General features: G+C 50.3%; 1 protein-coding gene across 3 annotated transcripts in view; it reads right to left on the reverse strand.

Moving 5' to 3' along the window:
* Window positions 1–12,287, reverse strand: part of GRIK3 (glutamate ionotropic receptor kainate type subunit 3) — a 106,879-nt gene extending 94,592 nt beyond the window's left edge. For all 3 annotated transcript variants that reach the window (XM_033519588.1, XM_015649417.3, XM_015649416.3), the window contains exon 1: window positions 11,820–12,287. In XM_033519588.1, the coding sequence (XP_033375479.1) occupies window positions 11,820–11,934 (115 nt within the window). In that variant the 5' untranslated portion in view covers window positions 11,935–12,287. The remainder of the gene's footprint in view (window positions 1–11,819) is intronic.
* Between the last annotated feature and the right edge of the window lie 11,651 nt (window positions 12,288–23,938).

Consider the following 23,938-nt stretch of genomic DNA (forward strand, 5'->3'; position numbering starts at 1 on the left):
AATTCCTCTATATGGTCTGCAGCTTCTGAGTCGTGCGGAGAATGGGAGACAATGGGCTGGACCCTGAAGGAATTTTCTGATCCCCCAGACTGGGAATTTTCATGTGAACAAATTCAGAACCCAGCTGAGGTGGGGAAATACCTGAAAGAGAAGTGCCATGAAGACTCTAAAGAGAAGATCATTGCAGTAAGCCAGGCCCTGGCATATGCTTATCACACACAGCTGGATACTGTAGATAGAGGCAGGGGGACAGGGAGATAAATCAGCAGCTACCCCAATCACTCAGGCTGCAGCCAAGCCAGCAGCTACTTGGCTCCTCTTGTCCCCCTGTAAAGAAGCCTGAACTGAAATGCTCCATTCTGAAGTGTCACCTCCAGTGCTCCACACTGTTGAACAGGTAACACTAATGAAGGAGCCAAGAAGTCAGAACTCTTCAAGCAAGTGCTCTGAAAAATTAATGAGAAGCTGCAGAAGAACATAAATAATCCGTGCTCCCCATTAGAGGTAGTTAGCACCACTACAATGATCCAGGAAAAACCTGCCCAGGCACCTCTGTTCTCCTTTGGAATCACTGTCCTGTGGATTTTGTCAGCTGGAGGCAAAGGACAGGTAACCCTTTACCACCCAGGCTGGTTTGAAATAATTATTGTCAATATAAATCAAAAGTGACAGCTTAACTGGTTGCAGAAATGTATATATATAAACAAAAACGAAGTTGCATGGCCTCAGAGGAAAAATCATTAGCTCCCTGGTGGGTTTACAAGTAATTTGCTAGCAATAAAAATGCAAAAAACACATTTCGGTGTGCAATGATCATAAATAATCTTTGGACAAGATTTCTTTCTAGGACTCACAAGTCCACTCCCTTAATGGCAAGTTTTATTACCCTGGTTTCTCTGTGTTCTGTTACAAAATGTTGCTGTCAGAACAATTTACGAATTACAGCTCTGTTGGTATCAACTTCCATAATTCATATGGAAATTGGTTTCCCCACAAACATTCACAAAGCACAAAGAGTCGTGTAACCCCACAGAATGACCTTAATAACACAGAATATAGAGACCTGGTGCCTGGGCCAACACTAAATATCGATGGTCACCAGATTGGGCGGAATCTTCCATTTATCTCATGTGGTGGTGAGGTCAGTGTGGAACCTACAGGATCTTTAGGAAGCCAGGAACATTCTGAGAGTTCTGCTCCCAAGCACTGGGGATAAACAAAAATCCCATCCAGCTGCTGAGGAAACTCTGAATTTTCTTAAAATACCAGGAAGTACAGCTTGTTCAGGATTTCAACTCTGTTCATCTCTTCCCTCCCTTTGGATGGGAAGATCCCTGGGGATGAGGAGGGGAGTTCAGCATTTGAGATGGAAGTCACAGAGGGAGTGGCAGTGCCAGGGGCTGGGGTTTGGGCAGGAGCCCAGGGCAGGTCACAGCTGCCAGGATCAGTCCTGGGGAATGATCACAGGGCTTTGGCTGTGGCTCATCCATAAGGATGAGCTGTTTCTTCACACCAAGTGTGTGATCCTTGGAGTAAGAGAGAGAAGGAAAGAGAGTGACAGTCAACTAGGTGAGAATTGCCTCCGAAAAATTCTAAAATAAATGCAAATCCAAAGTATAAAGAGGGGGATCTGCAGCTCAGGCTGGATTCTGGGTGCCATTGCTCTCCCTTCCCTGGAGGAAATGGAACCAGAAGCTGAAACTGCCACATATCATAGATGAAGTTACACTGCAGGAAAGAAAACCACTCAAATAGAAACCACTGCATTAATGTCTAAGAACATTAAGTAAATATGGCTCTAACTATTTTTTTTTAATAGATCCTTTATGGGCACACATCCAAAGTCAGTTCTGGCTATTGGAATACACCACAGGGTAGAAGGTAGCTGCTCAAAGAACTGAGCATTTCTCATATTCAACACTTCATTTGTAACTTTAACCTAAAGGGAATTTGATGAACTGTGCAGGAACAAGCCCTACATTTAAAAAAATATTATCAGCTTCATCTAAGATCTTGCAACACCTGCTCTGGACAACCCTTTTGCCATGATGTGGATGAATAGGAAAGAAAACTACAGATCCTATTTCCATTCAAATACTATGAGCCAAGCTGATGCGCCACCCTGAAGCAAAACATCCAGGGTCTTGCTTTGAATTTGTCTAAGCAAAGAGGACAAAAACTGCTTTTGCAGAAATAAGAATTTGCAAGAAGAAAAGTGCATAAAATGAGGAAGAAAATGGTTTTCTTTCCCTATAAAGAAAGAGCAAGTCCTTAAGATTTTATGGATCAGAGATTTAAACCAAGAACCCCCTTTTTACAGGTCCCTGGTTCAGCTTAAAATGGTAATAGCATTACTGCTGAAACAAATGGCACCTGGAGCTGTAGGAGGTGCTGGGCTCTGCAGAACTGTTTGGATGGGAGGGACATGGATTCAGAGGATTCTCCTGCAGCTTCTTCTCCCCTCCTCCCATCCCAGGGATATTCTGGAGAGCTGCTGTCACAACAGGAAGCAGGACTCTGGCCATCAGCTCCTGCTCCTGGGAAATCCATGGGGCTCTGCCACATCACGAGGTTTTCAGTCCCAGTTAAGTTCTCAACTTTTGATTAGATGGTTCAAATCAGGAAAATCCTGTCTTTGTGCCAGACAGTTAAATCTGAAAGTAATTAAGGCAAAATCTTTTCCTGCACATAAAGTACCTAACATGTGGCAATAGCAAAATCATCAGAGTTTCTGCCATCATAAGCCAACAAAACAAATTGGATTTTGAACGAAGCACATGGAACAATGGCCTTTGTATACAACTTATCTTGACCTCTGAAAGTAATGGAATTTTGTCTCCAATTCTACTGCTAATTGCAAATGCTGAATTCTGAATATTCACATTTGAGAAGGATTCATGGCTTGATTGTTTCAAAAATCTGAGTGCCCCCAAGAAGTTTCTCTCCACATATGAAGTGTTTGCTGAAGTTCCCAGACCTATTCTCAGAACAGTTTCCTGCCCAGCACAAACTCCAGCAGCAAACACCCAGACTGTGGGAGGCTGAACCCAGCCTCCTCTTTCCCAGCTAAACCACCCACATGCTTCAGGCTTGGCAACTGTGACTCCTTACTTTCTCCTACGGTTCATTCCCTAGCTAAGCCCTTTCCCGACTCACCAACAGACACATCGAATTTCACGTAGCTCAGTCCTTGAGCTGTACAGGACCAATGTACCACCCCAGTGATGGGGAATCACATCCCACATGGGCTGAGCCCCCTCTGTTGGGCCCAGCCACAGCTCCAAACCAGGACAGGGATCCCAAAGCAGATTAAGAGCAGTTAAAGCAGCCAATAATGCAGCATGGAGCAGAGACCAGGGCACGAGTGACCTGAAGCATGATTTGCAATAAATGTCTTTTCCTCTCATAAATAGGAAAGACACAGTGGGACGATTATCCGCCCAGATTTATCTCCTCAGCTCCATGTATATCCTTCTGCGCTTAAAAATGTCTCGCTGCCCTTTGCGTTATTGCATTGCCCTTTACATTCATAGCACATAAACCTCTCAAGTACCGTAAAACTTACAAGGTGTAATATAACGTCGGGGGTTTCTTTTACACACCATAAACAAAAGTCACTGGGAAAGGAGCAAAGAAAGGGAGACATTACTTGGCCTGACAACAGTACAGGAGGAAAATATATATACAAGTATACATATATACACTTAAAATCCTGAGCTGGATTGATTACCTGGCACTGATGGATCACCTGCATGTGTTACGTAGATAAGGAAATTGATTATTCAATAAATCACTGTCTGCACTAAGAATCCAGTGTTAAAAAAGAAAGAGAAAATATTATAAATCTGTCTCACACAGGCAAAGAAAAAGCTTAAGCTTTTAAGGTTAATCATGATGCACCTTTTGCTGCACATCTGATAAAAGAACACCTTGGAGTTGTGCACTGCTAAAGGACTGGTGTCTGTCCCCTCCCTGGAGTGGCTGAGGGGCTGTTCCTGTGTGCCAGCAGCAGGCAGGGAGACCTGACAGAGCCCCCAGGCTACAGCAGCCCCATCCCTGAGAGTGTTCAAGGCCAGGTTGGACAGGGCTTAGAGCAACCTGGGTTAGTGGAAGTTGTCCCTGCTTGTGACAGGAGGGGTGGAATGAGATGAGCTTTGATGTCCCTTCCAACCCACACCACTCTGAGATTCTATGTCATCCAGCCTTGTATCCTCTGCTGAGAAGGTGCTGTGGCTGTTTGTTCCGTTCAGAACAAAATCCACCCTGTTCCCAACACAGAACTTCTGCTGCAGCCAGGAAAAAGCCCCCTCAGCCCATGTGCCTGGGCAGGCATGGTATCTCACAGAGGGTGGAATTTAAAATCACTGCAATGACTTTCCTCAGAGTGCTCTGAATTCACTGCAAAACTAACCAACAAGTCTAACACTTCAGTCCCAATAGACAGCCGTAACTCATCTAAATTTGTGGGTTATACCAGATTTTATTTACTGTTTCATCCTGGGAGAAAAGTGCAAGCTGACAGCCGTCTATTCATTAGAGTGGGGGGAAGCCGCCCACGGCAACGCTGGTTCTTTCCCCGTACACTTCCACGGCTCTAATCAAGTTTGGATTCTGCAGTACCAGCTCTGTTATTTTAGGAATGATGTACGTTCCTACTCACCTGGGAGCTGATGAGTTCAGAGATCTGGTCTGTTCACCTCCAAGTCCCCAGCGTGAACAAAGGACATGCCGTAGCCATCAGATGTCATTGCCAGCTAATGAATGCCCAGTGGCCTCTGTCAGCAGTCAGTGGCCTTATCCCAGTCCTTTCTGGAGGTGGGAACCACCATTTCCACCCAGCTGTTGCAGGGGCACCACTGATGCTCCTGAAGCTGCTGCTTGCAGGATGAAATTGGAATCTGTCTCAAAAGCCTGTGTAACACTGAGTGCTCCAGTCCCAGCGAGCTGGGTACCCCTTAGAGGGGATCCCCAGTGCCCAGTTTACAGAGCAATGTGCAAAGGGCAAGGCCCAAATTCAAGAATTTATCTGAACATGTACATAATTTTAAGTCTTTGGTTTGTGCCTTTGGCATTAGCTGGTTTATCTGTCTGTTTAAAAACTGCTCCAAACATACCCACATGGTCCGTGCCTTTGGAAGCCCAATCCTCCCTACTGCTTTCCAGGTCACACTGCTGTAATGAATGTCCCAGGCACAATGAGCTGATATAGAATGTGCCAGCTGTTCCCCTACTACTTCCCAATTTTGATTTTTATTCTATGAATCTGACCCCACGCAGGGCTGTGCTGCCTCTTGGCTGGGGCACAGCAAAAAAAGCTGAAGTCTAACAAGGTCCCTGGACTAAAGTATTAAATGGTACAGATACAGTGTGGTGGCCAAGGCTGGTGTCTGCTTCCCTCTCCTCCTGCCAGTGCTGCAGAGCTGAGCAGCGTGGGGGAAGCTCAGAGCAGCGCTGGGGTTGCCTCTGACGCAGGGGTACCCCACACTCTCCTCAGTCGCTTGCAGCTGAACCACGTTCTCCTGATCATCCTCCCTGCCAGAAATAACAGAGCAGTCACATCCGTATCTGTGCGTTTACGCTCTGTGTCTCACTGCAGATTGAAGGCACAAGGAGCCAGGTAACGCTGGCGTGGTGAGAGCCTCACAGTGCAAACCCTAGAACTGAAGCTGTGGCTTCCCCAGGGGCAGCCCAGCAACAGGGGGTGAGAGGAGCCACAAAGGGTTAACAAATGCAACCACAAAGAAAAGCTGGTGCAGGAGCAAAGACAAAGCAATGAGCTGAGCCCTCCACCTGCTTTAAGAGCTCTCGCTTGTGCTAAGGACCTGCATCTATATCAGTCGTTATTACAAGTGGTAAATAGCAGCACATCATCCCTGTTTTCACTGTTTATAACACGAATCAGCGTATCAACGAATCAACCCCCATCCCAAATGAATCCACTCTGCATCGGCCCGTACTGCACCAATCCCTGCCTGGCGAACCAGGCTGGATTCTCTAAGGGGCACAGTGCTCCCGTTCCACTCCTGTTCCCTCCAGCAGCTCTTATCCTCCCGTTCAGCCCTCGGTTCATCTCAACATTTGCCTCTATCCATCCTCGCCCGTGCTTCTGGTGCTTTCAACTCGCTATCTGCCCTTCCCAGAGACTTCCCCGCCCGTCCTCTGCTGTGCAGAGGGAAAAGCCGCCCAGGCAGCGTCGCGCTAAAGCTGCAGCCAAGAGGAGAGGAAGGAGATGGCGAAACTGGTGGAGACGCACATTGCACGGGATTAGGGGGCTTCGTGCTGCCTTTGATGCCGTGTCTCCCCCACGAGAGGCTCCAGCACCGCTCTCCTGGCGCTCCAGCACCGCGGCGGCTCCGAGACAGCGCCGGGAGCTCCGTGCTGGAGGCTGTGGGAGCCGCGGCCGGGCAGTGCCCTCTGCCGATGCGGGGCATATCTCGACAGACGGGGAGCTGGCCTCCTTTAGGAGTGCTAACTCCCTGGAACTGCTGCTCCGTACCCCAGGAGCGCTTCATTTCCCCGGGGAAAAAGGGACTCGGCTTTGCCTGAGACAGAACGACTCTAAAGTCGCTCCGTGCGTGGCTGCGCCGTGCGGGCTTCACGGGAAGCTTCTGCTAACAGCAGACTCTACCTGTCATCAATAAACCTGTCAATAAATGCCTGGCTATCGCTGCCTGTCATAAATAAATCTGTCAATCAATGCCTGTCTCTATCGCTGCCTGTCATCAATAAACACAGCACAGGTGAGATGGATTCAGAGGGGGCGGGTTTGAACCGGCCGGCCGCTGATAAATCCAGACGTGACACTGCAGCACGAGAGGCGCGTCTGTGTGTCCCGGGGTGTGTCCGTGTGTCCTGACGTGTGTCTGTGTGTCCCGGGGTGTGTGTCAGTGTGTCCTGGGGTGAGTCTGTGTGTCCCGGTGTCAGGTTATGTGCATCCACCTCTCTCTGTGCCCGCACAAGGCTCTTCCACGCCCTGCTGCCTCCAGCCCGAGCCTGTCCAAGTGCCCCGAGGCAGCAGCCCAGCACTGAGCTGTCTGCTTTGGTGTCTCTTCTGCCTTGTGATAAATGGGAGTCTATTCTTTTCTGGTATGTGGTTTGATCTTAATTTCCTGTATGAAGATCTCGAGAGAATGCCAAGATCAAATAATTACACTATTTTGTGATAAAGAGTTAACATTGTTATTCAAATGTATTCAGAATTCATTTGCCACCAAACAATTTACACTGCCTCCCTCCTATCCTGATGAAATTACCAGAATGTGTTATCTGACACACAAAGTGTCTCATGACCTGAAATAACTTTATCAACCATTAAATGCTTGAGCAGTGGGTGCATAGTCACAGCAGTGCCCAAGGGAATGCAGGAGAAGCCACAAAGGAAACAGTGATTGAAAAACACCCTGGTGCCACCTCCTGCCAGCATCACCAAAGAGCACTGGCCACTCTGGTCACCAGACACAAGCTGAGCAGAAAAACCCTCAAGCTGCCTTTCTGAGGACTCCACTCCAGCATTCATGTCCCCCATGATTGTGCAGCTCCCAGCCCTCAGCGCTGCTGTTTCAGCCTGGAAAAGCCTGTTTCTGCCTTTATTTTTAAAAATACAACTTCATTTGCAGAGTGTGGGAAGGTGGTTTCAAAATAAAATTCCTGACAGGCATAATAAGCCTCAGAAAAGCCAATCACACAGAGCAGGAAAATTATCCACAGAACTTGTTTTCTATGTATTTGTATAAAATAATCAATTATATTTTTCTCACATAGGCTCCAATTTGATTGTATTTTCTGTATGACTTGCAAATCATACAAACAATCAATGCCCTGACCCCTTCTCTATGCAAACACAGCTTAGAAAGACACTACAAGAAACAAAATCCGATAAATTCCTCATGTGGGGTTGTTTGTTTAAAAGCTTTGCTGGAGATTGTTCCTGCTCACAGCCACTTCAGAGATACAGGACTGGGACTGTCAGACATGCTTGAGGTGGGATTATTGCCACAAATATCAGCAGGAATAGAACCTTAGTGAAAAATCTGGCAAAAAAGAAGAGTGAAGACCCAGAAGTGGAGGTAATGTCTTTTAAAAAGTAGCAAGGAAAATGACCCCATTCCCTGGCCCATGGGAAAATGACCTCATTCCTCGTCCTGCAGAGGGGCAGGGTGAGCACACAGCTGGGGTTGGGGTGACCCAAGGGCAGGGTGGGCTGGGACCCTGCCTTTCCCCCTGACCAGGGCACTCCTGGCAGGAGCAGGGTGGCCAAGGACAGTGCTGGCAGCGTGGTTACAGTGTCACCTTCTCAGCACCACCAGGGTGCAAACCCACTCAGGAACCCCCAGATGCAGCTTCCACTGCCTGCCCAGTGCTGGGTCTCTGTTCTTTACAATTTACCGATCCCTTTGGCATCTGACCCACATGTGTGTCTCACCAACACATCATCCCTCAAAATAATCGCTCCAAAGAATTTCTGATGATGCTTCAGCAAAGCAGGCAGCTGGAACGGGTGTGCTGGAGCCACCAGTCCTGCTTCACCTGCGCCACCCATTTAGCTTATCCCACCCAGCTTTGTCAGTGCTGGTGCCATCATCATCATCATCATCATCATGTTCTAAAATGGCATCAAGCACTCGCCTGGTGCGTCAAACTGCTTTTTAATCCGAGTGAAAGGTTAGACAAATGGGATCTCTACGGTACCGTGACCAGCGAGCTCCCGCTCCTTTTAGCTACGAGGGGCACAGTGCTGCAAAGGCGCAGGAGCCCCGTGCAGCTCTGGGTGCCAGGTGGGATCTCCAGCTCACTGCAGTGAGGGCTGGCAGCAGCTCAGCATCCCTCAACAGGGCTAAACACGGGACAGCTCCTCACACTTCCACCCTTCTCTGTCTCCACTCCGGAGTCATTCAGAGCTCAACTGAGCACTTGGAGCAGCTCCGGATGGTGTTTCTGATACAGCATTTTCAAATATTTAACAGATTGCGTAATAACCAAGCAGCTGTTGAATAAGCTTCAGATAGAAACTCCTGCTTCAAAAAACCCATCCAGTAACAAGGCACGGATTTTCTTTGTACGGGTGCATATATAGATTATCTTTAGATGTGTAAGTTAAATATTTATATTTTACTGGTGAGAAAAAGGGTGCTTTTGGCTTTTCCTTCCCTTTCTTAGGTATCTCTCCCTGTATTTATTTTAAGAGTCAGCTTCACAGGGATAAAAAAGAGCTTTCAGAAGTTACCTGCTTTTTCTCTGGTTTGATTTGCAGTGCTAAACCAATAGTTACTTAAGTGTTCTCCACTTCTTGGCATAACCTAATAATTAAAATAATTACTTGAAAGCCAGGGCAGCTTTGCACAAATTAATGCAGGGCAAGAAGCTGCAGCTTTCCAGTGGGCTGAAAAAGAGGTCACAAAATGATGCCAGTTTTAGCTGAGAAAGTAAACATAGATCTCCCTGCAGCCCCGATTAAAGCCTTTTTCTGATCTTTTAAGTTTCTTGTTTTACTGATCAAAAAGGTGGCTTGATGAGGGGCTGACTGTAGTGGGATTTCTCAGCAGGTAAAGAGGGATTGTTCCTATGGAAGGCACGGCAGTGCAGGCAGTGGCACAGCTGTACTCCCTTCCTGCCCGCCTGCCTCCATCCTTCCCTGCCTGCCTCCATCCCTGCCTCCATCGCTTCCTTCCTCCCTCCATCCCTTCCTCCCTGCCTCCATCCCTGCCTCCCTGCCTGCCCAGCTGCCTGCCCGGTGAAGGGGAGCAGAGCTGCAGCAGACCCAAATGCTTTCGTGGAGGGCCGGCAGCAGTCTCTGCATTGAAACCTCCTCTGTCCTTTTGCGCAATTGCTTTGAGCCTAGAAAATCCGTTTTCAGGACAACTGAGGCACTGAGAGACGAGACTAAACATCTCCACAGAGCCCCCAGGGATACTCCTGAGCCTGAATATTCCCCATGAGCCATGCGAGTATTCCCTGGAGTTTCAGCACCCGCCATCCCCTGTGGGTTCAGCCCCACACGAGCATCTGCCACAGCTGCAGCTGCCCCTCGCCCGCCTCCTCGGAGCGGCAGCCTGGCAGCAGCCGGCTCTGGCCACCAAGAATCAGGCCCGCTGCTGCCAAGCCGAAGGCAGGAGGAGCTGCCAGCCCGGCCGCCCAGCTGCGACAGCACCCCCGCACACGGCCGCCGGTCCCAAAGGGGATCCGAGCCCTGGGACCCGTCGGGGAGGAAAACTCTGCCACAGCACTGCGGTGCTCTCGGTGGGCACAGGCTGCTGACAGCCGGGGGGGCTCACACCAGCAGGACGCCTCCTCCCAGCTCCTGCAGTGGGACTGGCGGAGCCCAGCGCGTCCTGTCAGCAGCAACGGAGCCTTCCTGGGAGTGGGTTTGTTTGGCACAAAACATTTCCAGCTGTTCCAGGCGGAGGCTGAGCATACTAAGCAGCTTGGCTCTGGTGAAAGTTCAGGAGCCGCCAGGGCTCCAGGCCCCGGAGGCAGACCCATTAACCTTTTCCACCAATATTTCTGGCACTACAATGTGCACAGGATAACAAAGGCGTGGAGCGCCCCGTTCATGGAAGTCTGGGGGAGACCAGATGCTCACCCTGCAGGAACCAAGCCCTTGTCCATGAGACGATCTGGGCCATGCAGCCACTCCAAGCCCTGCTGGAGGTGACAATGTCTCACTTCAAAAAGCACCTGTCCCTCAAGACCAGCATTTTTCTCTTTCTGGCTTTCATATTTCTGCTGTGCAGTTGCACTGGCATAAGTAAGACCCATTTTTTTTCAGCTAAAATTATTCACAAATCTATTCAGTTTTCACTGGTTTCTCTGAGTAAAAATTTGAACCTTTAAAAGGCAGGTAAACCCATCCTTGTAATTTTTAGTGGGCAGACAGCAAATCCCTAGGAATATATACCAATAGCAAAGTGCATGGGATGTAACAGAAATCAGTGCCGTTTTTACATGACATGATTAAAACAAGTATCTCGTTTAATTAGAAAAAGAAAGATCGCAGACTCATTCCCAGGATGTTATCTGTGCAATTACTTTATGTAACATTATTAAAAATTAATTTTCCCCAGAACCTCAGCAATTTAATGAAACACGCCTGGTCCTCAGCAGCAGCTGCAGCAGAGCCGGCCCACTGGCATCCTCCAGGCAGCGGGACTCGGTGCCGCGGGCCCCCCTGGGCTGTCTGTCCCTTGTGCTGGGCACATCCAGCCCTGGGTCAAAGCACCTCTGCACAGCACCCCATTGCCGCAGGCTCCACAGCCCTCCTCGCACCGGGTACCGCAGCCCTCGTCGTCACAAGCTCAGCATCCCTCCTCTCCGGGGACTCTGCATCCCCCATCTCTGTGAGCAAAAATCTTCCTTCTCCAGGGAATCAACATCCCCCCGTCTGGGTGCTCGGCAACCCCCGTCTTTGGGGGCTCAGCATCCTCCCTCTCCAGAGGCAAAGCATTCGTCCTCTCCGGGAGCAAAACGTTCCCCTTCCCCGGGGAATCAGCACCCCACTCTCCAGAGGGACAACATTCTCTTCTCCTCTTCGCAAGGTGCCCGACACCCCCATCGCACTTCGCCCTGGGCGGCTGCTCGCACCGAGAGCGCTGCCCGCTCCGTTCCGGGACACAGCCCCCGCCTCACCGCCCCGCCGGCACCTTCCGCCCCGGCAGCAGGAGCGCGTCCCCAACCCCGGCCAGGGCACTGTCCGCCGGGGGAACCTCCGCCCCGGCATCGGACAGCGCATCCCGCGGCCCCGGGTACCGCATCCCCCGCCGCGGCCCCGGGCAGCGCGTTCTCCGCCCCGGCTCCGAAGTTCTACCGCCGCCGGCGGCCCTTACCGATCCGGATGACATGCGGCATCCCGTGCGAACTCTGTCCCCAGAAGCCGCCGACCAGGAGCGCTGCCCAGTATTCCCAGAGGACGCGGCGGAGCGCCGGCCAGAGATGGGGCATCGTTGGGGAGGGCGCGGGCCGGCGCGGCCCTAGGGCCCCAGGGGCAGCGGGGACTCGGGCGGCTGCTGCCCGGGACTCAGGCGGAGCGGCCGCTCGGCGCCGGGGCCGAGCGGCTCATGGCACATCTTAGAGCGGCCGCTCCGGCCCGTCCCGCGGCAGCCACAGCTCCCGCCGCTCCCTTCCGCGCCGAGCCGAGCCGAGCCGAGCCGAGCCGAGCCGGGCCTTTCCCCTCCGGGCCGTTCCCCTCCGGGCCGTTCCCCTCCGGGCCGAGCCGTACGGTGCCGGTGCCGGTCGGGCGGCACCTGCAGAGCCGGGGCTGCCGGTGCGCCCCAGGAGCGGCTCTGTCCCCTCCTACCGCTGATGCGCTGCTCGCGCAAAGCCCCGGAGTGGAGCGTGCACACACCGACACGCTCACACCCCCTGACACACACCCCCGACACACACCCCGACACACTGACACACCGCCGACACCCCGACAAGCAGCCCGGCACTCACCGGCACCCGCCCGCTCCCCCGGGGCCGGGGCAACGCCGGCGACGGGCGCGAGGCGGGACGCCAAGGGGACCCTCGGAGGGCACCGCGGGGCGGGGGAGATGGCGCAGGGGTCCCGGGGGTCCCGACAGCGCTGGAGGTTCCTGTTCCCTCTGCCCCCGACGGGCCCTTATCCCGCAGATCGCCGCGAGCCCAGGGTCCCAGAAGCTCTCGGGGGTCCTGTATGACCTCGGAGGTCCCGGTGTCGCCACCGGCGGGCTCCGGGAGAGGCGGGGCAGGAGGGTTTGGGGCAGGGGGGTTTGGTGCACGGGAGTTTGGGGCAGGGGGTTCTGGGACAGGGGGTTTGGGACCGGGGCCGCTGCAGCGGCGGAACCGCGCCCGGCCCGCGCTCCGCAGCCGGGAGTTTAATGACCTCGGTGACAAAGACAAAGGGCTGCCCGTGCCGCGGACCGGGAGCTGCTTTGTCAACGTGCTGGGCCAGGCTAGGACGAATTCCCTTTTTTTTCCTCATTTATATAATTTGATCTATTCCATCATTTCCAATTGTTCCCATTTGCCAGCTGTCTGCTAAGTCCAGCCTGGAACAGCTGAAGAGCAGATATTTAATTTTCTTACAAACATACTATTACTCTGTATCGGTTCATCTTTTTAATTTTCCTTGCCCGTCGCTTTCCCCAGCAGCAAGCTCGGCGTGCTCCGTGCTGGGAGAAATGCTGATGGCCGTCCTGCACCCTGCTCCAGAGACCCATCCCGGAGCAGCCGGGGGGTGTGGACTGGAGGAGGAACGCTGAGAGTCGTTATTCATGTACAACTCAAAGAGAAGTTGCTGGGTGTCGCAGGCAGCGAGTGCGGGACTGCTGCAAAGAGACACGAGGGGGATTCCCTGCGTGCCCACTGCTGGGCTCTCGCTGTTTGTACAGCAGCAGCAGTGGCCGATTGGCCGGGGAATGTGACAGCCGTCATCAACACGGAATCAAGGAAAAGCTGGAACGCTCTCTGGCAGATCGACACGCCCGGGGCAGGAGCAGCCCCTCGCAGAGATGTTGCGGTGCCTCCCTGGGCCGTGGAGGCTCGCTGGGAAGGTGCCCTGAGGTGCCCTGGGGTCTCAGCACTGTGCATGGTGGAGGGGACGGCTCATTCCCAGCTCGGCATCGAGTCACACAGGCCGAGGTGGCTCAGCCTCCCCCAAGAGCCGCGCACAGGCTCGGTCTCACAGGAGGAGGTTGTTGGTGTTGATTGTGGGCAGGGCCAAGGCTCCGGCTTGCCCTGCATTGCCAAAGATGGTTGCAGAAAAGAAAGGCTCCTGTTAAGGATATTTTTATCCCTCCTGACACCAAAATGGATAAGATTTAAAAAGGGCATGGAAGAAAATTTCTTTACATACTGCTTAAGTGAGGGACAGCTGTTTTTATGAACTTGTTATAAAATTAAATGTCACAACCTGGGGACTCTTTGCTCCTGGAGATAAAAAGCCCCACAAAGCTATTGGGAGGGAGCAGGTAAAAAGGGCCGTTTTGTCTGTGGCTGTTCTTTGCAGACTCCAGCACATGGAGAAGAGGTCTGATTTTGTAGAGTGTTGAAGTTAAACTGTAGCTGGGAGGAAATATTCTGTTAGTTTGGGATGCTGCTTCCTGCCTTTTTGTCAGTACCAGGCACTGGTTAGGCTCCAACCTCAGCTTCAGCAACTGTATCCTACTGCAGGGCCAGCAGAAATAGTTTATTTTGTATTAAGTTATTTGATTTGTGACAGATAGGTGTATGGAGGTCATGGATAATCCTCATCCCATACATGTAGGTCAGAAAGGAAGGACAGGAAAAGTCCTGTACCAGAAATTACCACAGCAGTCGAGCTTGGGCACAGGCAGAGCAGCACTCCAGCTTTGCATGGCTTCTACTTCCCAAAGTAAACTGAGGGTGTTCAGCAGAACTGCCCACCATGGCTGTGTCTCCCTTCCTTTGTACTCCCACATTCCCACACTGTCCCCAACTCATCTCTCACATTTGGCTTGGCAATGCTCTTCTCTCTGGGCTGCACCCTGGGGATCCCAGGGCTGCTCTGTGGCAGGATTACAAATTGAAATTGAAAACTTCTCTTAGGTGCTGCACCATAGCTGCTTGGGATCTTTTTGCCCCCTACAAAGACTCCGTTTTACCTGATGCCCATGGAGGGGATGCACGGGGCCAGACCTGTGAGCAGTGACCTTCAGCTGCCCAGTGCAGCAGGAGTCGGGTCGTGAGGGATAACTACAGCATGCACAGGATGGCTGCACAAGAGAAAGAAGTACTTGGAAGGCAGATAGAGCTCCTGCTGGGCCCAGAGCTCTGGCTCAGTGCTGCTGCACAGGTGAGTGCTGCCTAGTGGGGTGCTGGGCCTTGGGAGTGGGATTTATACCAGGCTGAGTCAGGACTTTCCTCAGGATCCTTTGCCTGTGCCTTGAGGGATGATCAAAGGTAGCAGAAGGGCTTTGGCTTTGGACAACTTGTTACGGTGATGCTAAAAATACAAGATATTTGCCTAGTCCATAAGTGCTGTGAAAATAGCTTTAATGTGGTAATTCATCATTTAAGAGTGTATCAATTAATGCAAACTCTGGTGTATTTATAACTTGTGAACATAGTGTACCAGTGAGGAGAAGTCGATTTCTTATTTTGAGTTTGTTGTGAAGATATTTGGATGTTATTTTTTGTGCTGTCATGAATATGTGTGGTATTAAGGACTCCAGGTATTACACAGGTCAGATTTGAAATTGTGTACATCTTATGGGGGTTTTATAGGCATAAAGATTTCAGTCCTCTCACCTACAAACAAAGCTGTAGGTTTATGGGTGTTCTCATGTCACTGATGTAAGGCTTCTTATTTTTGAATATGAAAGGGAATCACTTGCAAAAATGGAAAATAGTGTTGAGATTATTAATATCTAGAGGAAAATGCTGATTGAAGAAGGACATTTTCAAATCAGACCAATGCTTTCGAGCAGCAGCAGAACTATGAACCTGGCAGAAAGAGATATATGCATTTCTATAGCTATAGCATTTTTCAATACTAACGAAGAAAAAGAGGCTTCTCTTTATTTCTGTAATGATATCTAAACTGGTTCGTTCGAATTAGCTCCATCCACATGTGTTTTGTTTAGATTTATATACATCAGGTCTAATAGAACCACAATCAATCTGAGTTATGAGGCTCAGTGCTCGCATTATGGAGATTCATGTGCCGAAGTCGGCTCCTAAAACATCAGAGGGAATATCCCTGGGAAATGCAGATTTCTGGGACTTGAGTGCCCTCTACTGAAACCGTCCCGGCTCTGGCCCTTCGCTGACACCCACAACTTGATTGATGGGTTGCTAAATTGAATTGAAGCCTGCGATTCACAGACCCATTATGAAGGATCCCTCCTTTTCGTCCTCCCCGGTCTCATTCCGCACTCCAACGCTCGGGTTAATTCTGGCTCCTGCAGCTCTGCCCCAGCAGATTTCCCGGGTTTAATGGCAGGTTTAGCTACTGTAAGGAGCGTTCCTTAGGCTGTAATCATCTGGGAGCTGCGATGGCATCGAGGGCTGGCACGGCAGCGCTGCAGGGAGAAGCCGGCTTTGCCCGAGGAGTTCGGGGTCTGCTCGATGCCTTTTCCCGGGAGAGGCATTAATTCCCATCAACTCCCATTAATTCCCATTAACTCCCACTAATTCGGAACAACAGCCGGGATGAGGTGACGCTGCCGCCGCGCTCCAGCAGCTCTTGCAAAAGCAAACCCCAGCTATCTGCAATTCCCCCCGCAAACCCACTGCAATTTGTGTTACATTTTGCTTGCTGTGGAGCGGGGGGAAGAGGAGAAATTTCCCCTCGGCATTCCATGTGGAAGGGAGAGGCGTTGTAACTGATTTGAAACTGGGGAGGTTTCCCACTTAGATTTTTACCATGTTGATTCTCTAATTAATTCCCGCTGTAACAGCGTGGCTGCTCTGTCCGGGGCAGGGAAATGCGAGGTTTCTGCAATCTGTGAGATTCTCGCGGAAGAATTGTTGCTGCACTACACCGCATATATTTGTGTTGGAACATACTGTGGTATAATAGCTGGTTTGAAATGTATCCAGTTCTGCTGAATATATTATTGAGCGAGTCAGGATGGGAGAACGCGAGCTCCTGTCAAGCCGGGAGCGGCGATGCCTCGCAGGAAGCGGGAGGGAGGGAGGAAAGGGACCGGGAGCGAGCGCTGCGCTCCCCGCGCTGCCCGGGCTGGCTGCGGGGAGCTCGGATCGGAGCCCGAGCACATCAAAAGGGCTGGTGCTGCTCTCGGGAGCAGCTGGCATCACCCCGCCCGCAGCAGCGGGAGCTGGGACCTGGAGGGTCCAGGGACGAGGCTTTGAGACAGGCAGGAGATGTGAATTGGCTCTTCCTCCCCACCGTGGTATTTGCAGCACTAATTTTTTGCACTGCCCCTTTCTGGCTAAGCAGACGTAGGGGTGAGACGGGCTGTGCTGGGAGTACGCGACCCTTCAAACAGCGGCCAGAGAGGTTTACCAGACCTTCCTGCCTGGAGCTGCTGAGGCTCGTAGAGCCTCTCTGAATGAGACGATAACGAAGGGTGTGAATCTTGTTATTATTTTTAATCATTTAGGCAGCAGTTTGTGCTGCCCGGGGGTGCCCTGCAGGCTCACAGAGTGTCACACACTTGCCACCAGGGATGTCAGACCCTGCTGCTCCCACCTGGCAGGGCACAGTGGGGACGTGGGGCCATTGGGTGGTGCGGGGAGGCGGCACTTTGTGGAGATGGTTCAGCCACCCTGGCTCTGGCACTAGGGCAGCTCCATCCCTGCCAGCTCTTGCACAGACCCTGTGGAGCCCTGAGCACCCCTGTCAGGGCCCCTTTGGTCAGGTGCTTCCTTCAAATGGATCCTGGTCTGGACCTGGAAATGGGCTGGTGCTCCAGGAGTCCGGAGCAGACACTTCCCAATGGACAGAGTCACACCAGGAAGGTGAACATGGCAGGATGCAGAGACCTGCCTGGCCTTTTTGGATGTGATGTGGTGGCTGTGAGCAGGGATGGAGCTTGTCCTGGCACCTGAGAGGTGACAGATCCCCTGGGATTGTGGAATAGAGCCATGTGCATCCCAGCTGATTGTCAGCCTCGTGCAGCAGCAGCTGAATTTGTACAATTGCAGTGTGTCATACAGGCTGAAAAGGGCAACAGGGAGAAAATGACTAAGTAAGACCAGTTAAAATTATTGTCTTTATCACCCCCCGTGTTCATATCTGACAGAAAAAACTGTTTTGGCCAGTTTTTTTCCATAAAGATCTACTTTTTCTGGGCTGCAAGATGATCTCTTTGAACTAGCTGGGTGAAAATACATATTTGTGTCAGACAGCTTTTACATGTGTTTTTCATCCTCTTTCTGCAGAGGTAGGAAATAATTTTTCTTTTTTTTTCCCCTTAAAAAAAAATGTCCTCTATCTTTAGGATTGGTGGGAGAAGCCATTTGCAACTGATGGGTGTAAATTATGCCTGCTTAGTCAGACAAGAAAATTAGAGACTGCAGAATTAGCCTCTGCTCACTATTATCTTTGCATGGAACCAGTTTACAAAGAAACTTGGTACGCTCCATGGGGCTCCGCTCAACTCTCACGTGACATGTTTGTGACCTGTCAGCCTCAGCCTGTGGTCCATTGTCGGGATCCAGTCAGGGCAGTTCCTTTTTCTCATCAACAAAGGTACCAACTGGCAAAGCAGAAGGTTGGGCACCTGCCAGCCCAGGAGTGCACAGGGCTCTTTGCTCCCCACATGGCTAATTACCCATGCAAAGATTGGGAGTGAGCTGTTAATACCTTTTTTTTTTTTTTTTTCCCTTCTGCACATGCAAAGGGCAAGAAAAGATCACGTTATTTCAAATGCCTGATAAATTCCACTTCAGTGGAATTATGCTGGGAATTAATTTGGCCAGCTGCAGCCAGTTGTTTTGCCCAATCCCTGTGAATTCTGGCATGTGTCCTATTCACAGCAAATTTCTTGGTTGTTCCAGCACATTCAAAGGAAGTTTAAGTGTTGGGTGAGAAGCTGGGGGTGGATCTGGGAACAAAATCCAGCCTGATGTGCAGGGACAAGGGGAGAAGGGAGTGGGGGTCTGCAGAGAGCATTTCTCCTGTGGCAGTGGGTGCTGGCCACAGGGGATGCTGTGCAAGCCTGAGGAGTGTTAAACGTGTGGAGGCAAAAATTGTGTTTGCTGGAGGAAAATGACCTGACCCTGAGCTAAGGAGGGATCCCATCTTTGGGCGGGGGTGTGGGAGAGCAGGACAGGGAGCCGTGTCCTGCCCTGAGGTGACACAGGGGGCTGGGATTCTCCTTGTATTCATCTGGCTACGGCTCCGTGTTGTTACCTGCAACCACCCCCAAGCATCTCCCACAATCTCAGCTCCAAACCCCAGTCTGTAAGGTTTGCAAAGCCCACTTTGCCTGCTGTCCTGCCTGGGTAACGGCAGAGCAGTTCACAGGTGCCTGCTCCTGGCTGTGCCCAGCTCTCTGCTGCAATGGGCAGGAATGAGCCCGGTGCCGGCAGGCCTGGGGGCAGTGCAGAAAACCCTCAAATACATCCCTGCTTGCTTTTTCAAGGCTTGTTCATGGCCAAACTGTGTCCAGTGAAAGCATGGGGCCGGTCTGGCAGCGTGTCTGAACGGAGGGAGCTCTCCATCAGACAGCACCACCAGTGCTTCCCTCCCCCCTCAGATCATGGGATGTGAGGATCCTCTGGAGCGTGGATTTCCAGTGGCCTTGTTTTTAGCTGCTGTGAGACTCCTAAATCAGACCATTGTATCAGTTAAATCTCTTTTATTCCCAGTTGCCAGCGTCTGGGCACCAGGTTAATTTTGGTGTTTTTCAGCTTAGCAAGCAATGAACATGTTCACATCCTTTCCCATGGGAAGGAGACTGTGCAGCATGTGGGGATTTGTAGATCGAAAGGGGAGTGTGGGAGGCTTCCCATGTGTATTACAATTCACAGGAATAAAAATAATGCTGGTTTTAATTTTATTTCTAATCTGATGTTTATTTGGCATTTTAATGGTGGTACGAAAACAGAGAAAATTAATTTCAAGAGATGGAAAACAAACCAGTTTGTAAAAATGTGCTGCACTCTGCTTTTCCTGCTTCTCCTAAGTCACAGCAGTGATTCTGGGGATTGACATGCTGCCAGGGATGGCTGCTGCTGAATGGAGACACCTTTCCCTCCAGCACTGCCACTGAGCACCCTGGGCAGCTGCTGACATCCCCACGGAGGAGAGGCTGAAAGATGATGTGCCTCAGGCCAAGCTGAGGGTGGCTTTTTTAGGAAACCATTTCCAGACGGTTCCTTATGGCAGTGCAGCAGATGTAGGGTTCAAAGATCCCCCAGCAGAGGCTCTGGAGGCCTCATACAGGACATTTTCTTCTCATGACTTTAAATTGGAAGCTAAATCCCTTAATTTTTTGCTGCTGTTCCTATGCGTTGTTTCTGTTTGGTGATGATGTAGAAGAATAATACATTTAAGTGGCTCTCAGCACAAGCAAAATGAAGCTGATGTGGCTTTATTTTACACAGTGTACACAAAATCTTCACTAGATTGTATCTGTGCACAGCCTTCCATAGTGGGAGTGTGACTTGCATATTGAAACTTGGCGTGAAAATCCTTTGGAAAAATAACGAGCCTCTCTTCCTAGTTTATTTCCATAATTTTTCCATGAGAGGCGTTTGGTATTTTTCAAATGTAAAGGAAAAGTCAGATTTGTGTCCAGTAAGCATCCAATATTTCAAGTATTTGTACACAGAGAAGCACTTTGTGTTGGCTTTTTACAGTATAAAAGAAAAAAGAAAAAAAAGCACAATTTTGCATAACTATTTTTGGTTTATAAGCATTCCCTGGGGGAAGGGAAAGAAAGGTCTTGCCAAAATTATATCTGTTCAGCACAATTTTAATTTTATTTTTTTATCCCCAAGGCATTTCAGTGTATCCAAGACTCGACTGGGGGTGTGATGCCCACTCTGTCCAGGACAGGGGGAGGCTGATGCTGGACTGGGCTGAGTGGCCATTTTTTAATAAATGAAGGGTAAAATCACACATAATTCATCCCTTAGCACTTATTTCTACATCCCAGCTAAGACACTAGGGGAGTCAGGTGCCTTTCTGCATGGACTGAAAGCAAAAAGAAAAGCCATCACAATTCTCATATTTCAGTGAGCCTGAAAGTGGAGGTGAGCAAAATATCCCAGCTCTGCCCTCCTGGGGTTCAGCCACTTCCTGCGGGCAAATGTGGCCTGGAGAGAGGCAATTACACACCTTCATGTGGCAGTTTAAAGATCAAGTATGGAGCAGTTTGACTAGAGATTAAATATAAAGATACCCATTTATGAATTGAGAAAAGAGAAGGAAAAACCCTCCGAGTAGATTAAAGTCTTGCAGAACTGACTAATAAATCAGCAGCTGGCGGAGCGTGGCAACCTCGTCTGCCACTCTGGAGGGACTGAGGACAAGTTTAATAATGCTTTACATTTCAGAGGCTGAATGAAGAGCAAGCAAATAGAGAGCAGCACACCCACTGGCTGAAGGCGGTGGAGAGGGACTCAGGAAGGGATTGGGGGGTGGGCATTGTGGCCCCCAGGGCTCCCCATGATACCTTAGGAATTTTAGCTTTTATAATTTTCATATTTTTGATATTCTACAGATATATTTGCAACCCTGCCATTCTTTAGTGTGTAACTCCAAACTCCACACACAGTGGGAGCTGCTGCTTTCCCATTTGGGTCAGACACAGCAATTCCTCTCCAGGCCTGGCAGTCAAGGACACCTCACTGCCTCAGGCCCCCAGAGATAGAAACAAAAGGGAGCTGGGGGCAGCAAACTTGGGGTAAATGACTTCATTACCTGAAGCTGGAATTGGGAGATTAACCCCAATATGCAAATGGGCCAAACATGTAAAAGTGTGAAACCCATGACTCGTGGTCCATTTTGGGTGCAGCCCCTGGGGGGCTTTGTCTGCCTGAAATGTCCCTGAAGGTCTTTCAATAAATAGAACTGCTTTTTATTCCCTGAATTTTGTTTGGCCTCTGTTTTTAGGCAACCCAAAAGAGACATCACCGTCATGTAGGCTCCGGGCTTGGGCTGGGCCTCCTGCATGGAGGAGAGGAATGCTGAGGGCATCTGGGATTTAGGGACAAAGCTCAGAGCTCTTCTGGCTCGTTCTTTGTGCTACAGTGAGGAGCAGTGATTACCCTGAACCATCCTAGGGCAGACAGCCCCTGCCCAGGACTCAGAGCCACTGAGAGGGAGGGAGACACTGAAATGTGTTTTCCTTGCATGGAGGAAGACACTGGGATGTATTTTCCTTGCAATACTCAGGTTTGTTAGTGCAGGACTTCTCTGAGGCATAGCCATCCTTTTAGTGCTGGGCTTTGGAGCAGGCGTGAAGGGACATCCCTGTCCCCAGGTGTGATGCCAGACAGGTCTGCACAGGTGTGCAGTGGGCACAGCTTGGGAAGCACATGTTACCCTGGTGGGAGATGGACCTTTCAGAGCAGCTGCAGTGCCACGAGACAAGACAGGTCATGTACTCCAGCAGCAGCCTCTTGCTTTTCCTGTGTGCTAGCTTCCAGCAGCTGAGCCTCCAGGGCCAGCAGCCTGCGGGATTGATTGCTGGCTCAGGGAGCGAGCAGCTCGAGGTGAAGTCAAGGGTGATCAGCCTCAGCCAGACAGTCAGCTCCCAGGAGATGTTGTGTGCCAAGGGTACCTCTGTCTATAAATTGCTTTGGATGTTTGAATATAGACCTCTTGTAAACTCAGGCACTGCACAGGACACTTGTGTTCTCACTCTGCCATCATGCTCTCAATCACTGTCCGTTCTTCAAGGTCATAAGGAGAGCCTGTAGTGATCTAGAATTAAATCAAATTTGTTTGAGTGCTGCATTTTTTGTCTTGTCTTTGCACACAGTTTTCCCAGTTTTCTGAATGCTTTTCTGTCGTGTCCTGTGGGGAGCTCCTGGCTCCAGCTCGGTGCTGACGCATCAGGCGCCTCCCAAGCAACGTGCAGACACAACTGGATTATTTCTGCAGGGTGCTCGCAGAATCTGCTCCAAGAGGGAGCACGGTGCTGAGAGCCGCTGGCAGGCAAAGCACTCAGGCCCCCATTAAAAACAGCAGAACAAGTTTAATCTCTGGATGGCAGGGAAGTTTGCATCGTCAGCAGTGTTTGATCCAAGTTTTCAAGGCAAAATTGAAATCATTCTTCACCAGGCTCAACACATTGATCTTTAGAAAAGAGCACTTGTAAATAAGCTCCTTGAGAATGTGTCACCCTCTTTCCCCTCCAAAGCTACTCCTCTGTTAGAAGGGCAATCCCTGAGGATGCTCCAAAAGCAAGGAAGAGGACAAGCAGAAATGGCTTCAGGGAATTTCTCTCTCTCATTCCTTCTCCAGGCCACCATTGCATGCACACATCACATGCTCCAGATCACAAGCTGTTAATAAGGAAAAGCACTGATGCTCTTGTTTATCCTCTCCCAAGAAGGGCTGGGTTTCTTTCCTAAGCACTTTGTCCTCTCTGCTGTTGGAGCAGGGCAGGACTGGCTGCACATCCATGGTCTTCTTTGGGTGCTAGGGTGACTCACATCCAAAAAGTGATTTGGTTGGCTTCTGGTGCAGGAGCTTTGTCCCACAGCATCCATGCTCTTCTTTCATGGACAGCCATGGCTTTCCATATCCTGCCTCAGTGAGGAATCCTTCCTGCTTCCTTTAACTTGCAGTAATCTTGTTTGTGCTGTTCCTCACTCAGGTTCTTCTGAGTGCACAGGTGCCTGCAGGCAGCCTCGAGGGCTCTACTCGTTCTCCCTTATTCACATCAAGAATTTATTTTTTCCACCTGGCAAAGCAGTGGCCAAGGCCCCACCTCTCACTTTTTGGCAATTATTGGAAATTACAAAGCACTTGAGCAAAGTCCCACCATAACTTCCCCTCTGTCAAGCAGCAGCCACCACGTCCTGTTCTCCAAATCCTCATCTCTTTTTGTACACCCTGAGGAAACCCAGCCCATGGGAGGCACTTGGGGTGCTGTGCTGCAAATCAGAGGGAATAGAAGGGAAGCGTTCTCCTTGCTTTGGGCATGGTGCTGTGGAGATTTGGCTCTGAGATCTGGATGCAGGTTCACCTTCTCTCAGTGCTGATCCCATTCCATCTCCTCTCAGAGTTGCTTCAGTACAGCCTTTGGGGCAGAATGAATGATCCTCTTGTTTTAGGATTGATCAGATGGTTTTAGGAATATTTTCAGTTGAAAGGAGAAGCAGCTAATGTTAGACTTGCTCTAAGCATGAGATTTCCCTGGCAGGGTTGGATATATTTAGGGCATCTGAATGCCAGAGAAATATAAAGTATTTTTTGGGTTTTTTTACTGCCTCACAAAATGAAACACAATGATCCCTTTCAGCATCTTATAAACTGCACTTGAAAAATGGCAAACTTTCCCATTAAATTTTAATTTTTGAATTAGCCCCTGGTAAA

This window comes from Parus major, chromosome 23 (assembly GCF_001522545.3).
Source record: "Parus major isolate Abel chromosome 23, Parus_major1.1, whole genome shotgun sequence".
Classification (NCBI taxonomy): Eukaryota; Metazoa; Chordata; class Aves; order Passeriformes; family Paridae; genus Parus; species Parus major.